The 19,021-nt window shown below is 39.2% G+C and overlaps 1 protein-coding gene across 1 annotated transcript in view; it reads right to left on the reverse strand.

Annotated features, from left to right (window-relative positions):
* The window catches only part of RICTOR (RPTOR independent companion of MTOR complex 2), a 75,878-nt gene extending 65,196 nt beyond the window's left edge, over positions 1-10,682 (reverse strand). The window contains exons 1-2 of the mRNA XM_066568647.1: positions 10,626-10,682; positions 10,429-10,476 (exon numbers count right to left, since the gene is read on the reverse strand). Of these exons, the coding sequence (XP_066424744.1) occupies positions 10,429-10,476; positions 10,626-10,674 (97 nt within the window). The 5' untranslated portion in view covers positions 10,675-10,682. The remainder of the gene's footprint in view (positions 1-10,428; positions 10,477-10,625) is intronic.
* Between the last annotated feature and the right edge of the window lie 8,339 nt (positions 10,683-19,021).

The following is a 19,021-nucleotide window of genomic DNA, read 5'->3' on the forward strand; positions in this document are numbered from 1 at the left end:
ATTTTAGTATTCTTAAGTACATATAAAGGTGGCAGGAAATAAGCAGTTTGGTGTTCCAGTCAGCTTGAAGAGCAGCTCCAAAATGAACCACTTTCCAAAATGTGGTCTTATAATCTTATTTCTAACCAAGACACTGAGATTATACCTGTACAAAAGCCATTCTTATATCCTCACCTAGGAATTATGTTAACTATTCCCAATGCATGATCGTATATGGCAGCTTTGTAAACAGCAATTTTTACTGCTAAAACTTCTAAAAAATGGGTTTCATAGATGAAATGTTAAAAGCCTTCCAGGATAGAAAGAGAAAACTGAAGGACCATTCCAAAGGATAACTACAAGGCTGACCTGAAAATTAATTACATACAGTTTTTGATAAACAAATTATTCTTTAAATGCTTTATAGCAATACAAAATCTAGTGTACTGCATAAACTTCCTCAAAGATCAATTACGAAAATAGTATTAAATATTATTAGTTAAGACTACGCAAGGTACCAAGGCATATTAAAAAAACAACTCTTAAAAAAATTCTTGTCTATTCATAGAGAGAAAGTATTTAATTTAGTCCTCCATTTAAATGTACAGTTATATCCTCAGCTCCCAGGGAGAAGAGATGTTGATGACAAGAATCACAGCAATAAGTCTTGATACATATCTTTGTGAATTACAAACTTACTCGCAGTTCCCCCACCTCCTGCCCCTCAAAAAAATCCCACCAGAATGTCATCTCTCTGCAAGATATACAACTGTAACTATTGCGTATTATCCTGACTAAAACCAAACTTGAATTATAGTCTCTTGAAATTTTTATCATGGTCACTTAACACACAAATATAAATTATTCTGGAATCCAGTTAAATTCAGCAAGAACTTCCTTTAAACTTTCAAAAGCTCAGATGTTTAAAAGAAAAAATAAAGGAGACAAAATACACAGAGGGTCAAAATGCTGGAGGCTGGGGAACATTCCATAACTGTGTGACTACGCATTTGTTTGCCCTGTTGTTCTGCTCTCTTCTCTGCAACAATTATAAACTACTGCCAAGGTTGGAGTGACCCAGTACAACTGTTCTTATGGTCAAGAGCCAGTAAAAGCCTTTCCCAGATTTACAAAATTGCTTATGTCGGTACACAAATCAAATTAGTACTTCCCAGAACATCAACAACAAATTTGAAGGGTGAATATAAATTTATTGTAATGGTTTAGAAAATTATCTTCAGTTCCTCCAATCCATTTTCTTCTTTTCTGCCACCACTCCTAGAAGCAGAAATATCAGGATGGTCATAATTTTCAGTTGTTTTAACAAAACACTGTGTCTTTCTGACATCTTGCAACCAGTATTTGGAGAGTGGACCAGGCAAATCTGCTTTCAAAACCACCTAAGAATTTTGATCACATATTTCTCTGAATATTAACAAACTGACATATGATTTTATTCTGAGACTACTTTCTCAATAAGCATTCTGATTCTTCTCTCCATCATTTCTGTATGTTCAAGAACCTGAAAGCATAAATGTTACATGGCTCTTACCAATTAACTCAAAGCAGTCAGAAGCAGCCACTGTCCCCAGAAATATCCTGTTACACGGGGCATCATGTAAGAAATCCATCAACATTACCAGATGTAGGATTACCCAGTTTTCCAACCAAGAAATGAAGGGCAATTTGCATGACATGGAAACACCAAAGTAGTAACACACTCAAATTCAAACATTAATACAGGGACACAACTAGAAACTGCAATTCGCAAATAGCACTGACTGAAGCAGGAAACATTTAAACTGCAGCAAATGTCATGTGTTAACTTCCCCATCCTAAAATGCTATATAACCAGAAGATTTCAAAACAGTGCTGACTGATGATATTTGCAGGCTTCATTCCCTCATACTAGGAATAGGACGTGTACTTGTGTCACACAGGTAATACAGTCACGTAGCTGTGACCATTCAAGACTTCTACTCTTTCTCCTGAAAAAGCACAGGAAGTGTCAGTCATATTTACAGATTTCACAAGATCTAAATACAATTCTCTGAAGACAGAAGACACCTAATCTATTGGTCAATCTCAACTTAGAAAAACCTATCCAGCTGAAGTAACAGGCTAAGCTAAAAATTGAGCTGCAAATGCCACATTTATAGAAACAGCAAGATTTTTTCTATTTCATTTTTTTGTACTTCATGAAAAAAACCCAGAAGTCTACCCGTGACACACACATATGGTTTGCATAAAGAAGGAGATGAACACATTCTAAATTCTCTAGATATGAGGTTGCTCAAACTGAATTCTGACTACACTGATGCTCAGGAGGTAACAAAGGAATAAGATTACTTACAGATTTAATAATTTGTTTTTAAATAAGCAATTTCTAGGCAACAGGTCTTCTTGATAGTCCTCCATTTTTATGAAGCAATTATTTTTAAATATATGTATTTATTTATAGTCTATGTACACTTCAAGCAGGAAACCAATCTTCTATGCAGCTAAAAAAAACCAAACAAAATCCCTGTGTTGTTCACCACACACTTTTACATGAAGAGATTAATTTAGTAATTCCTTGTTACTCTTACAATTACTGTGTATTTTTCCATAAGTCAAGGCCATATTGTTTTGCTTTAAACACCTTAACTCTAAGTATAAATATCTCCTACCAATCATTCTGTAGTCCCCAAATCAACAGAAGTAGTTAATTTCACAATGAACACTTATGCAAATAGGAGACAGAGATGTACTTACTTCATGTCAGCCAAACGACTGCTAACTCACAGGAGCCCTTTCAAAGATGGCAAGTAACAGTCATCTTTACCATTTTGCAACCCTTTTTCTCTCTTGGACTTAAATGGTTACTGAAACTATAATTTATAAACAGCATGAAATTATGTTCTGTAACCATTTTTCCAATTGAAACAGAAGTAAAAACTTTCATTTTGCATCTCAGACAAACACAATTCTACTAAACAAGCAAATAAATAAATAAATAAATAAACTTAAAACTGTATTTCTGAAATGTTGCAGGAGCAACCAGCTGAGTCAATTTTCAGAGGTACCCAAACCTATAGCAGTAGACAGTATTTGAACTAAAATGAGCTTAGAAAAGTCTAGGGAAGAACAAAACCAGTACAATTAGGAAAAAAAATCTCCCCTTCTAAGAAAATGCTCATAAAGGCTATCAGGGTTAATTTTTTAATGAACAACATTGATTCAAAGGCTATTGCTGCTCAGGCAGAATTCAGGTGAAGAGATTTCCCCATTATATTTATTTACGCAAACTTTATGCAGGCCACTAGTGACAGCTAGAAAGCTTTCAAGTATGTCCTAGTAAAATTCAGTAACATAACTAAAAAATATAACTAAGTATTTTTTGTTTGCTTTTTGGGATTGGATTTTGTGTTTGGCTTGGGGTTTTTTTACTACATTGTCTCATTTATGCATCTTTACCAGTGTTCCTCCTTTACATCAGATGCAAAGATATGATGAATGCACACTTCACTAATCATGTTCTGAAGTTTTGCTTCCAAAATTTTCCATCACCACACCAGATGATAGGCAAATGAAAAAAAAACATTTCTGCAACATATACAAATATACCAACCTTACAGATTCTGAAACTAGAACAGATACATTTTATTGTCACAGTTACATGTAAATGTACAGTTATATCCTCAGCTTAAAAAATTGACCAATACCAGCCAGAACCTGGTTAAAAAATTGATCAATACCAGCCAGAACCTCTGTAGTACTGTTATGTCACCTACCCTTCTGTAACAGAACTATGCACAGGAGCACTGCTCAGTGTGTGAATTCACCTGCACTACTGTGCAAGCATCTGCCTGCCTGCATGCAGGTAAAACATTTCCAAAGAAAAGCAAACTTCTTACTTTACCTGATCTTTTGTGTAGTTATCTAAGCCTCAAAGACACATGTTCTTGTCTTAGTTGCAAGAAGGTAGTTAGTATTAAAAGTAGATGACTTATGCCATTTACTGTTTGAAAAAAAGAAATCTCAGAATGAGTTTCTGTTAGTATAAAAATTAAGAAAGACTTACATGATTTTTCAGTACATTCTCCCAAGTCATTTGTCATTTCAACATCACTTCTTAAGCTGTCCTGTAAAGCTCTTGAGCAATGCTCCTTTCTGCAGTGTCAGAGTTTGTATGGATATTAATGAGTAGGAAAATTGCAATTTAAAGTATGGCTATTTCACTTCTTCCTACTTTAAAGAAAAGTAACTGTACCTGATGTTAGCATCTCTTCTATGTTATTAGGGTAAAACTTCTGAGATTGCCAGGTAACTGGTAAAGTAGCAATGAAAGTCATCAGCTTGGGCAAGCGATGCATTTCTTTATAGACAGGAGATGGCTGACACAGCTTCCTTGCTGACTGTATTTATGATGAGGGGTGAGTTCCTTTAGACAGTATCTACACTGGATAGGCTCTAACAGAAAAAAATGCTGAAACTAAGCACTGCTCTAACCTCTAAGTGGGAGATGCTGGGAAGCAACAAAACAACCATGAGTAACATTTATGACAAAGATTCAAATATATCAAGAAGGCAGCAGGAGAGTTTGACACTCCAGCACTCAGGGAGGAAGGAAGTATGTTGAAGAAAGTCGTGAAAACACAGCATTGCTTAAACATCTACGAAGGTGTTTGGATCAGTATAGTGATCCCAATCACAGAATAATCTCTTGTAATAGAAAGTACAAGATCTTGGAACAGTTGTTTTATTCTCTGACCACAACAGCTAGAACAAAGAACCCACACACAAAAACAAATTTAGAGGTGCTGTACTCAAAAACTTTAAAGACAGACATAAGTGCGGATCTTCAAAGACATGGTAGTACCCAATTCTTACAGAAATCTTAACAACAGACAAACAAGTCATAAGATTTTAAAGTGGTCTTTTGCTGAAATTTTTCTTTCATTAAAAATGTGGTTCTTGTTTTGAAGAAATGGAAAGTGGAAATATTGTAAGCACACCATCTTAGTAGTTCTGAGAATACTTAAGATTATAAAAGCAAGTGCTTAGGAAGCAAAGCCAAAGGTACAAAAGTGTTATTAATCTAACTGGGACAATGCACTATACAATTCTGAAACAACAGTCAACTAAGGCACAAGTGCAAGCACAAGTGCACACAGGACAGTTAAGTGTATGACTTAATTCTGAAGTGCATGTATTCAGCACTTTAACTCTCTTACTTTTAAAACCTATTGAAAGCTTAGACATTGCCAGAAAAGTTAGCAGGCCACCATCATCGATCACTTTCCCTTTGCTCCTCCTATACAATAAAAAACTCCAACATACAAAAATAATGCAGCATTAACATTTCTCAGTCAGCAAAGAGGTCTCTCCAACGGTTTTTGCCCCATTGTTGCATACTTCGTGCCCTAGGAGACTGAATAAAAAATGTTACTAATTATCTTCTTATGACTGTTACAGTTTCTGTTACAGATTCACAAACAAGGGAGCAAAAAAACACCTATTGCTCTGCGTGACCTGCTCAAGCACAACATCCTGCTATAGCTACCCATGAAAATGATGGCATACTGCAAAGTGAGGGTGAAAGGTGCCCACACATGTTGATTATCTGACTATTTAAAAAACACTGTTTCTATGGTGTGGCGGAGCCCCACTTCTCCAGGATTTCAGGCCAGGCTACATTTCCCACAAGCACAGGAAGAACCACCTAAAGGCTTTCTGCAACAGACTTGCCATTAGCGTGGAAGAACTGCCTCTGAGCCATCAAAAATATGCGCCAGCTGCCATCTCTGCCGTGGTTTCCCTACTGCCACGCTGCAAGCAATACAAAAGGGTTATTTTCTGCTTCCCCCACTACTCAAGATTTCAGTATCAGATGTGTGCTCTTTTCCTCCCTGCTTCTTCCACACTGATGAAGAAAGCTGGAAACAGTATGGTCATCAAATCTCAAGCTGATTTTGGAAACAAAATTCATCCAGCCTTCTTTAACTATCCCACAAATAACCCTTAAAAATGCCTGACATTTCTGTGGGCTGTAAACTGCAAATAGCATCCCGAGATGTTTGCCCTGCATGCAATGCACTATGATATACCATGCAGGAACATGGACTCAAATACTACATGGTTTAAAATTATGGAAGCACAGTAAGAAAAGTAACACCGCTTAGATCTCATGAAGTTAAATGGAACTCCTTTATGTTTTATTATTACCTACATGACAGGAAAAAATGAAGACAAAAAAGGGAAGAGTATTTTCTCAGATAACACTAGTCAATTTTGTGATACCAGTCTCAGGGAGAAAAAAAAAAAACTAGTTTTCTCAGCTGCTGCTTTGTTCATGTATGTCCTGCGTTAGTTAGAAGACTCAACATCTACAAAATCTCTACAAATAGAATTGGTTGTACAAGAAAAGGTGATAAACCAAAGTAGAATCTTGTAATTCATGTTTTTGAATAATAACTTAAAGTACTAATGCTTGAGATAGGTACGTTTCAGTTGTTTAAAAAGGACACTATCAGCAAGTGAAGACTGCTACCCTCAGAAAGGAGGAAATTAACACATACACACACAGACAGCACTCTACTCAACTTCAGTAAGCAGTTGGCACCCCTGCACCAGTAAGCAAACAAGCTCTGAAAAGTTCCTAATAGCCAGGGCAATCTCTGAGCTACAAGATTCCAAGAAAACAGGGATCCCTTGAAGGAAGATGAGCCTGAGGACAGATAATGAACCATGCGACTGCTCTCAACTAACCAAGTTCCAAACTACTTAGGCCTTCAAGATCCAAGGACAACAGCCAAAATCCCAACAAAGGAAGAGGTATTGGTCACCTAGCAATATAAGGTGATTCAGTTCCAGTGGTGAGCAAAGAATCACAGAATGGCTTGGGCTGAGAAGGACCTTTCAAGGTCACATAGTCTAACCTCCCTGTAAAACTTAGGAGCACATTAAGTGTGGATTACACACGCCTTTAACAGTGCCCAGAGCTCTAGGAGGTGTATGTGCTTCTGTGATTCAACTTCAAATGCCTGTAAAACAAGTCAGAAACAAAGAAGAGGTGCACAATGTTTGTATTATGTTATATACACAACCATGGCCAAAGTCAGTGGAAAAACTCCTACCAAATGCACTAATCTGGTTGATACCTCCAATTGTCATTTCTGGCCTTCGGAAGTTACAAGCTTGATTTCAGTAGTCTAATTAAACCAATCTCTCTCATCCCACTGCTAATTCCTTCCAGATGACTGCAGTGGGAGTTGTACTGGTGGTGAGTCTGTCCTCTTTTTCCTTTTCTGTTCTATTCTGAGCAGGTAATATAACACAAGGCCTGAACATGAGTGTTCTAAATCCCAATTATTAATTGCGATTTTGTAATCAACAGAATACATGACATACGATTTAACTAGACAAAAGCAATGAGTCTACCCCGTATCTGCACCATTTTTTCTTACTATATCAACATTATACACACAAATGTTTATCCTGGGGACAATTTTTCCAGAGTCGATCAACCCTTCAGAAAAGTGGTTTTCTTAAAAAAAGATCCATCTGAATTCCCTTAGAAGATGGGCAGGGCTTAGTGACTCAGAAACAAAATAAATACAAAAAACTCAAAACCAACCAACCAAATGACAAAAACCCAAACAAAAAAAAACAACCCCAACCAAACAAAAGAACACACAAAGAACCCCCAAAGAACCAACTCTGCCCCCCAAAAAAGTAAAAAAAAAAACACATAAAAAGCAAACCACATACTTATTCACATTATCATCTTCAACCAGGCTAATAAGTGTAAACAGAAAGCTCACACATACCTACACAAACACACAAAATGCAGCACCCACCACCATGTAAAATGGCTTTCATAAACATAATGTATCATTTTTTAAAAGGCAAAGTAACAAGAAGCTCCAAAAAGTAAACCTAGTATAGCAGCCATAGCAAAAATTTGTAAAAAGCTTGGTGTCTTCTGCGAAAACATGAGCAACTTTAACTACAGGACCAGAGAAAAGAGCAAACCAAACACATACAGAGAAATGCAGAGCACTCTGCAAGCAGCAAGGCAGTCCTCACGCCTTACTGCTCAAAAAGCCATGAAGAAGCAGAACTCAGAGCAGCATAAACTGCAGTGTTCTTCCCACATCTATTATTTGTTTTGAAATTCTTTGTACCACTACTGGCCTCTTGCATGGAAAGTGCAGTCACAGGTATGGACGAGTATAGCCTACTTACCTGTAGGCTAAGTCATGCCATTACTAACAGGAAACTACTCAAAATAAGGCAGTGCCAATATAATTTCTTGTGTTTGTAGCAAAGAGGCCCCTGTAACTAGAAGCATATGGCTGAGGCTCTGTTTATGGTGACTCTCTACTTTGCCCAAATCAGATATTTCACATTAATCAACACAAAGTTCAGTTGTACCAGGAAACAAAAAACATTAGAACATTCTTTTAAGCTAATGCAAACGTGAGCCCTGTGGAAAACTATGTGATCTGCACAACACAGTGAATCAAAACATTGTGCTATTAGTACCAAATTAGGGTAACAAAATATTTAAAATAATTGCTTACATAACTATTGTAACAGCTGGAAAAACAAATACTCGTGTTCACCATGGAAGTCAAGTTATCATCTAGCTCAGTTAATGTCTTGCTGAGACTTTTAAGCTTCTTACTTTTGCTTCCTCTTTAAAATGCAGTTAATATCTACACAGATATATGGTGCTATATGGTTACTGATCAGTCAGCTGTAGTCTAACAAAAAAACCCAAAACCGTTGGGTTTTTAACATCTAAATTTAAAGTAGCTTCTTATTCGATTTCCCCAATGATTTACTATTTTGGTAATAGATGATATATTGACACAGTGCAAAATACCTCTTCTAATTAAAAAAAAAAGAAAACACATATTAAAAATGTGGTTTGGAATCAACAGGCAGCTGAAAACACCTCATGGTAAGAATCAAAATCACAATGATAGTCAGCTATCGAATTCTGAATAGAAGATTTCAAACACATCACATCTCAAAATTACCACTCCAGCATTTAAATTTTGTGTATTGTACTTTCACCTCAAAATACTTCAGTATGCTACAGAACATTAAAAAAAAATTAGACCCATTCTTTAAAATCCCAATTCTGCAAATTTCATAAACACGCAACATTGCTTCCAGTAATAACTTTGTCATGTGCTTAAACTGTTAAGGACTTCATTCCACATTTTGCTGATGAAAGCTTCACATGTTTTAATTTTTAAAGACAGCTTTTCTCTAAAGCAATCATGTCCACTGGGAGACAGAATGAGAAGAGTCTGTTTCTTTAAACTGAGGAAACCCCAGCAGTTTTCCTGGTTATTAAAACACACTTGTAAATATCATATGTATACACAGAGATAACTTGCAGCCCACAATAAAATTGCTTAATAAAATAATTCTAAACACAGCTTACTTTGTGGGAAAAGAGAATTAGAGAAAGTATAATGCAGTATCAACAATTCCAAGATGAAAACAGTACTTCTACTGCTGGTATTTTTACTTCCTTTCCATTTCACAGGCCACTTTTATCTCATTGATTCTGTCATTTCCCTGCCTACTTCCCCATAAAATGGATCTATTCAGCATAATAGTCATCCTGGGTCTCCTTCCTGAAGCAGAACAGTTACACACCAGCATCAAATTCATTCCCTCCCCAGACCAGGATCCTCTGTCCCACGAAATATCACCACTTCTACAGCAGTAACATTCCAATTTGCTTTTTGAATTTTACCAGTCTCTTTGGGAGAGTCTAACCCTTACTTCAGTATCAGCTAGGCAAGATGACATTTTGTACCATATACATGTGGGTAGGGAACGAGTAGCTGTTCGTCTGAGGCAAAACTTCTTAGTGTGTACCAGATATCAGCGTTGCTTCCTTCCTCTTAACCACCCACCCCCAGACACAGATCTGAGAGCAGTGGAGGATGTTTGGAGCAATTTAACGAGCAAAGGGGACATGAGTGGCCGCTGGTCTGGGAGCAAGAGGCTCATGGCACACGGGGTGGCCAGCTGGCCTAGGGCACGTAGGGATACACGAAGAAGGGATGGAGTCAGGAGCAGCCGCCGCTGCTGAGGTGCTGCTCGGAGGCGCACAGCACGATCGGCCCGAGGCTCGGCCATTGAGCCCAACCCCGTCTGCGAGCAACAGGGGCTTCAAGGGCAGCCCCAGCGGCGGCCGAGCAGCCTCAGCGCGCACGCCGGGGAGCCCCGCGGCCCCGCAGCTGCCCGGGCACGGCCCCGGCGCGCCCCCACGGTGCCCGAGGAGCGGCTCCCACCCGCGGGCGGCTCCGCTCAGCCCCCGGCGGCGGCCCCGGGCCCCGCGCCCGCCCCACGGCACCACCAGGCCGCTCCGCTCCGCCGCGCCCCCCGCCCGCCTCGGGCGCAGCGAGGCTCGGGCGGCCCCCCCCGCCCCGCCCGTACCTCGGCTGAGATCGAGGGACACGTTCTCCTCGCCGCTGTCGTTCCGACCTGCGGGGACGGGGGGAGAGAAGCGCGTTAGACGGGCGGGGAGGAAGAAGCCGGGGACAGGGAAGAGAAAGGGAGGAGGGGAGCGGGGGGCGCCGGCGGGCACCGCGGCGGTGGCGCGGCGGCGGCGCGGCCCGCGGGACGCTCCTCACCTCGGATGCGGAGGTGCCTCAGCGAGCGGGCGCGGAGCGTCGCCGCCATCTTTGCGGCCCCGCAGCCACAACACCGGAAACCTCGCCCGCTCTCGCGAGGGGAGGCGCGCGGAGCCGCCGGCGCGGAGGGCGCCCCCCCCCCCCCGGTACCTCCCCCCTCACGGCGGGGGCGGGGCGGGCGCGGCCGCGGCCTGGCAACAACAATCGCTCCTTTTTCCCTTTTTTCTGTTTTTGTTTGTTTGTTTGTTTGTTTGTTTGTGGTTTTGTTTTTACTGTATTTTTGTTTGATTCTTTGTTTCTTTGTTTGTGTCTTTCTTTCGGGGTTTGCCCGCCCGGTTTCTCGGCCTTGTGATGAGGTGGTAATTCACGTGGGTGCGGCGTGACCGTGGGCTTTGTACGCCGGATGTTTTCTGCTTTTTTAAAGCGTGAAGTAATTAAAAACAGGAAAAAAGGAACAGCTTTTCGTCGCTTGTTTGGTTTATGCGCAGCGGGTCTCACTTTAAGCTCAAGTGCTGATCTGCTTACTGCTTTTACAGTTGTGAAATTTAGTTAATAAAATAAATGCAATTTAAAAAAATAAAAGCAAACAAGAAACCCCAGTGTGGTAAAGAAGTACCACGGCCAGAAACCCTTCACTGACATACTGGCTCCTCTTTAGGGAGAAGTTTTAACTAGCTAATAGCACCCCACATCACGCCCTGATGTTATGGATAGCCATGAACAAATCCTTGCACTCTGACATCCCAAATTCTCTAAACCAAATCCAGCAAATAATTATAAAGTTGAAGTGTGTTAATAGCCAGCTGTATAAAAACACCTCCAGAAGCTTAGGTAACTTTTTTCCTGTTTTCTAGTCAATTATTTTCCACTCTGAATTTTCCCTCCTCTCTCGAGGTCCTTACAATTCAGATACAGCATTACTTGTAAAAATCTGAGGGGTTTGAGTATTCATGAATGTTAAGATTCATCCCAAAATTTTAACACTTACTGGTGCACTTCTAAAGCATTAATACTGATTTAGGAGAGTAAAATAATTGTTTGGTAAAACAGAGTGGAAAAACTTTTTGGCATATCAGCCAGAAGAATCTTGTTATAATTATATCAAGTAAATTTAATTTAAAATATGATTTTCAAAAACTTCTGCATGATAATTTTAAAATATGTTAAATATCAAACTAATGTTTTGGAGGAACCAAAGATTCTGAAAATTAGAAGCTCTAAACAATAAAATCTCATCTGTTCATAACAGAAGACCAGGTCGAACTTCCTTGAGCAGGTTCATCAATGTGCCTCAGGGCTGTCCTTTAGGGTTTCATGTTCAAGGAATCCTTGACCTCCTGCAAATGCCAAATTAACTGCTGGTGGTAGTAATGCTGCATCCTATTTACTACAAATTCTGCTGTTTTGTAATTATTTTCACATAACTTTGACTCACCACTAAATATTGTCCAGTTTGGATTGGATTTGAACTTGTAATCGCTATGTAAAATGCTTTAGACACTCATGCTAAATGCTACTGCCATTCAACACTTGCTTCTTCCCTAAGAGAAACAGTCTGAAAAATGAGGTACTTCAAGAGAACCCAAACATTATATTTCAACAAGGGACAATAAAAAAGGAGTAGTTTTTAAATCCCAGAGTACTCTTTTGTGTACTTTTCCTGCATATAGCCTTTAATAATCAAAATATTATATTTATTTTGGGGGGCTTGAGTTTCCTGTGTCTTTTTCCCACTAATTATATTTGAATTCTGCAGGCAAAATTGTCTCTGATAATGACACATAAAAGAATGCCATCATGTCAGTTGTAAGTGCTAATCCACAAGGCTGTGTTAAAAGGAGTTTGAGGTAGAAATATTTGCCACAACTAAAAAAAAAAAGGAAAAAGAACATTAGGTTTTTAGTTTTTCATTATGGAGAAATGGAAAAGAGTGAGAATGCATTAACCTTAACTACCACTTAGATCCCCACAAAACAAACAAACAAACAAACAAACAAACAAAAACCCAACCGCCCCATCCATAATGCTGCAAGGAAAGTCAGGGCCTTAAAATGTTGTGGTCATCACTAGCATGAGGAGCTCTCATCCTATGAGAGCAGAGGACATTTTTGGATCTGTTTTTGGAGCTTTTCCTCTGTTCTAGTCTTCACTCAAATGTGGGGAATGAATCATAACAGTTTATTTAAAATATTATAAAGTTTCCTTACCTATCAAATTTTCTACACACTTTCATCAGCACTGTTGCTCCTGAGTGTGCAGAAGGGGAGAAATATGGAGGGGAAAAAATCTCTTTGTCCCTTTTGGAGGGGGAAAATTAATACCAAGGAGAAAATTAACTTTTTCACTTGGCTTGTGTGTCACAAATTACAGCTGATCCAGTGTATGGCAGCCTCTTATATTTATTTTTTTGTTGTTCAGTGTTAAAACACAGTACATCGAAACACTAGAAATCCAATCAAAGAAAAGATATATTAGTGGCCAAATAGGGAATCAGAATGCTTCAATTTAATTCTTCCTTTATCATTTTATGTGAAAGTATGCAGTTTAGTTCTCTATGTAGTTTAGTAACTCTCCAAAAGGAGACACAGGGACACACTGTGAAAGCAGAATTTCCTGTGAGCTGCTGGTGTATTTCCTTTCCCAACTGCAAGGCATGACATATGAGACCATAACAATCCTCTAGTGTCACCTGGAGGTGTGCAGAGGCAGGTTGGTGTTGAAACCCGGGTAAAACATTTCTACATGTTCTAGGACTGGAAAGGGGCTTCTAAAACTTGAGTCACATTTCTGTGCTTGCATGCAAAGGACTCAAAAAGAAACTGTTTTGTTCTTTCCTTTCCCAGTCACAAAATTTTTGCTTTTGCCCCCTCATGTGTGGGGCAGCCTTTTTACAAACTGAACGGGGATATGCCATATAATGTAGAAGGTACTACAATGTGAGCTATAGATCTTCAAGAATTAAAATCTAAAATAAAGATCAAAAAGGATAGCTTTTGACTTGTTTAGGCTCAATTAAAGAAAGCTAGTGCCAGAACCTTAACTGTCTTGAATAATTTAAACTCCATGGAAATGAATATGGATGCGCCATGTACACCAGCTCCAGCCTGTCCATTGTATAAATGTAGAATAAAAACCATAAACTTGAATCAAACTATGCAGACAAGAAGTTAACTTACTGAATTCAATTGAGCTTCTGTGATGTGTAGCTGAAGAGCATTTTATCTTATACAAATGTACTTGCAATACTCTTCCTTAATTTGCAATATCATAAAATTGGCTACAAATAAATGATAAATACTGAATGACAATTGGACAAGCAGAAAGAGAAGAAAATCTAGTGAAAGAGGTCAAAAGGTTAAAACAATCATCCCTTCTTTGCTGTTTCTATACTGTTAGCAAGAGGTTTTGTAATCACTCTATTTGTTTAGTCTTATTCTTGACATGAAGCCCATCAAACTGCATAGAACTTGATAAAACATGAGTTCTGTTCTCTGAAGCTAAGAGTATGGAGGTATAAAAAAGAAAAGTATAAAGAAACCATCTCTGGATGAAGTATCTCAGAAGTTTATCTGATATTGGTTTGTCCATATAATATTGCAAAAATAATTTGACCTGATTTTTCTTATGTAAAATACAAAAAACAAACCTCAGGCTGTGAAAATGTCTGTCTGAGCAGCAGCTCAAAATCAGGTCAAGAAAGACACTGAGGTACTTGAGTGATTCCAGAGAAGGGCAACGGAGCTAGGGAAGGATCAGGAGTCCCATGAGGAGCCGCTGAGGGAGCTGGGGATGTTAGCCTGGAGAAAAGGAGGGTTGGGAGAGACCTTATCAGTCTCTACAGGTGCCTGACAGGGGTTGTATCTAGCAAGGTGGGGGTCAGTCTCTTCTCCCAAGCAATAGGACAAGAGGAAATGACCTCAAGTTTCAGCAGGGGAGGTTTAGACTGGATAATAGGAAAGATTTCTTCACTGGAAAGTTGGTCAAGCATTGGAACAGGCTGCCCAGGGAATCACCATTCCTGGAGGTGTTTAAGACATGTATAGACGTGGTGTTTAGGGGCTGCTGTAGTGGTGGACTTGGCAGTGGTGGGTTAACAGTTGGACTCAGTGATCTTAGATGTCTTTTCCAACCTAAACAGTTCTGTCTAAGAATGGGTCCTGGTAGATTTTTGGTTTAGAAGTCCCACTGTTTCAGTCAAATCAAATCCAGCTCATCAGCACTTTTTAAGCAGCCGGACAAATGTATAGTATCAAATTAAATTATTGGCAGCTCTGAACAACCAGTGGTCATTCTGAAGCAAAACACAGATGCTAGAGCAGATCTGCACAATGCCTGACCCCTGGGCAGCCATGCACCGAAATTCTCAGACCTCCCTGTGCTTCACAGGTGGCATAAAGTGGTACAAGCGTGACAATGAATGTCACATCTCCAGCCAGATACAGAGCAGTGTGTGGGAGGATGCACCTGCAGCTCTGGGCTTGTGTGCCTGTTGTGCAACAGAAGGACCTGCTTGGGAGAGGATTGTGCTGCAAGATGGAAAAGGTATCCTCTTCAGAGGATGTGAGGAAGGAAACAAGGGGGAAAAAGGTGACCCCATTAGCTGCAGCTTAATCTACATAAATCGAAGTCCTTTATTGTGCTATTCTTGAGAATTGGTTGTATGTCCCCATAATACAGCAACAAGCAGAAATAGGAAGGGTCCTTCTCCTGTGTGTAAATTCACTGACTCCTGGCAACAGAGTCTTTTTGCTGTGAGTTCTACCAGAGGATCTGAGAAAAATTCAGTGTGGCCAGAGCTGCGTGGAAACCCTATCAGAATCTGGGATATTGGGAAGGGCAGAGGTCATTAAACAGAATTGCAATGTGAAAGCAGGGATGTTGCATTTTACATGCATCTGCTCCCTTGGGAATCTATCTGGCTCATGGAGTCACCTGGGAAGAGAAGTAGTGACATGAATATCCTGAAAAGATGAGCTGGGAGTTCTTTGGGCAACCTTGCACTGGTCTTGAGCCAAAACTGTCTGATTCAGGCAATGTGACAGCAAAGGCCATCAAGGTCCCGTGCCCAGGGATGTTCCCTGGCAGAGTTTTAAATGATGTATAGATGTAGTATGGATGCAGCTATGTGTTGCATCTGGTTACAGGCAAGGTGTGGGTTGCCAAACTGCCCAGACTGGCACAGTGCAGAGAGTAAGTCAAGCCAGGAAGACCTTAGTGGTAAGTACTGCATTTAAGTGGATGTGAATTACTTTTTTTGCTGAACTTTTGATCCATATGTTAGATGTTTTTGATTTGACCATTTTGGTCTCATGTTTGCCAAACAGCTTGGAGAAAAATAGGCAATTTGCAGTTGCTACTACTGGGCTTGCTTTTTGTGATGTGAGTGCTCTTCTGGCTTACATGCTATATTTTTAATATATTCCTATGCTAACCTTTTCAAATACAATTAACTAGGTGTTGTTCTACTTGTATTGCTATGGAAAATGAGTTCTCTAGGCACTATTTTTAGTACCAGTAATATAGTTGGGAAAAGTAATGTGATTTGCTATAAACAACTCTCCAATACCTAATAAATTTTTTAGCTCAGGAAATTTCTTTTTTTTTTTCTGAAATTGCTCTGATTTTGGAAACCATCATAATCTAAGTTAATTCACAAAGATAGTACCCTTGAATAAAGAAAGAAATAAAAGGTATTAATAAAAATCAGAATTGATTGCAGTTGTTTGTAGTGTTAATATTTCTTCAGTACCCTATAATGGAAGACATTTAAAAAGTGAACATACAGCACATAGCAGAAAATTAAGCAAGAGCAGCAGTAAGTATTGTACTAAAGCAATAACAATCAGTGGCAAAATAACAGGAGGTCAAGTGCTGCAACAAGTCTTCCTGATTAACGGGGCAGGTTGCTAACTAGATTGTGAATTAGTACAGCCTTATACTAAGGCACCCGTTCATGTGAGATTTTTCCCAGCATTCCACACTTTATAATCCTATTGAAGCTGTGAAAAGCAGCAGGTGTTTAGTTTGTGTATGGTTGGCATAATCATTACACCTGAGGAAAAACTTTAACAAAACACAGCTGCTGTTTCTGTCCAAATAAACTCCAGTAATAGGACTGAAACTCAATGTAAGGAAAATTTATCATCTACTGATACAAAATCTATGTGGCAGCAGAAGCTATTTTTGTAACTCATAGTCTTTTCTTAAAAACTGAAGAAGTCCATTAATATTTTCTTTGGGCATTGGCTGACAAACACTGACTAACATTTCAACAGCAATGATGACATACATCTTAGTATGAATACTGAAATATTTGGATATTGGAGGTTCTCAGCAGCCAGTGACTGCCATTAGAGCATACTTCAGTCTCTTACATGTTCAGTAGCAAGTAGCTTAATATGAATACAGAAGCAGAAAAAAGGGATGGGATAGGAAATAATTTTTTTAAAGTTTAAACTGGCAGCTGTAAGATTTAGTTATATATAGCGTCCCAACTTGAATACTTAAGAAAACTCCCACAAATATTGAGGGCAGAAGAAGTTATGTTTGATCTGGTTTTAAATGCTGGGATAAACAGCCTAGAACTCAAAATACAAGAATTATAAGTCTCCTCAGTGCCTGTTGAGTCATTAAACCTCTGCTGGTGTCACCCACAGAGTTAGGAATCTTGCACAAAAAATAAAAAAAAGGCATTTAAACAGAGCAGCTTTTAAAAATGGAATAAAAATGAAAGTGCCAGGGGCAGGAATGCAGAAGTAGGGGAACAGTTTATGATGATGAAAAGAGAAAGGAACAAGGAAGTAGAAAAGCAAAGAACAGAATGCCATGGTCAGACGGTCAAGGAAAAGAGGAATAATTATAGGGAACAGGAAGTAATTGAGTAAAAAATGTACAGAGAACATGTAAGGCATTGAAAGGAGGTAATGAAAATCAAATATAGATTTTCTTTGGATCAATACAAAAGAAGAAACTGGGCTTACCTGTGTGAGCTTGAAGGTGTGTTACACCATTGTCCAAGGCAGGAGAACATGGAAGAAGCTGAGATGCAGGAGAAGGGAAGGGAGCTTGGCAGTGTGTCCCTTCTGTCAGCAGCAAAAATGGATGAGAGCCTCGTATTGTGTGTCTGTGTTTTGTGTACATTTTCCACCTGAAGCACACCCACACATAAATGAAGGATCAGGCAGCTTTTTCTGTTAAGAACTTGAAAATCAGGAATCAGGCCAAACAAAAAAAAGTTTAAAAAAGCAGGGAAAAAAGCCAGTGCTAAATTTTCCTTTCTTTGCCTGTCTCATGATTCCTGAGCAGTAGGATTTTGTGCTATTACAGAAGTAATGCAAATCGTATAATATTTCTTAAAACCCTTGGTATCCATCTAATTAGCATTTCATTCATGTTTGTGTTGACATTTTGCATACTTACTTTCTGCCTAGTAGTGAGTATTTTAAATTCAAGCAATATTTACGTGTCTGTGTGTTAAGGGAAAAGACATACAGTGTCCCATATTCTTTGTAGCAAGGCCCACAATATAAAAAGCCTCCAGCAATAAACTTTATACATTTATTAACATCTTAATCTTCTCTCTCAAAGTGCTTTCAAAGGATGCAAATAAAAATGACTTACCAAATTCTGTGTATCTTCAGGAGTCATCTATCTAGAATGAAAAACAGAGAAATAAAACTGTGAGATCATTGCACTTTGCTGCACCCCGGGGACTAGGGACTACCACACTGCTGCTCAGCACAAGGTTAGAACATGAGTTAGGGGATGTTCTGCCATATCATGGCTAATCAGAGTGGCACTGAAATTGTTCCCAAGTGGCTGGAGTTCTGGAAATTCCTTAAGATGACCCTTCATCTGCACAATGGTCTTATTTCTTAGCCGGGCTAAGCAGTCAAGGTGGAGGGTTTGTAGGGTTGTGCTGCTACCTTGAGTGAATTGCTTCTTATAGATAAGTTGGCTCTTTCAGAACTGGTTTAGATGTCTCAGCCTTGGGACCAGGCTATACCAGACCATATACACATAAAGGTTTAATTCTGGCAAGAGCCATAGACATCACTCAAAACCATACCAACAAACTGCCTGTCAACATGGGAGCTGCAAGATAGCAACTGATATAAAGTGTAATAATGTGTCCCCCTAAATTCTGCTATTCATCCTCACTTTTTATTAAGTTTCTCAATATTATTTACATTAAATTTTAACTACTATTCCCGATTTACTCACCTTTTTGTTACTGTAAACATAGTTCAAATCTGATTTTTTTTATGACAAGGTAACCCACCTTGTGTATCAAGAGAAGCCAGATGATATAATCTTTTTCAATTTCAGCAAAGCTTTTGATCACAGGAGCCTTCTGGACAAAATTTACAGCCCACAGCTGGATAAACATCCAGCTG

This window comes from Molothrus aeneus, chromosome Z (assembly GCF_037042795.1).
Source record: "Molothrus aeneus isolate 106 chromosome Z, BPBGC_Maene_1.0, whole genome shotgun sequence".
Lineage (NCBI taxonomy): Eukaryota > Metazoa > Chordata > Aves > Passeriformes > Icteridae > Molothrus > Molothrus aeneus.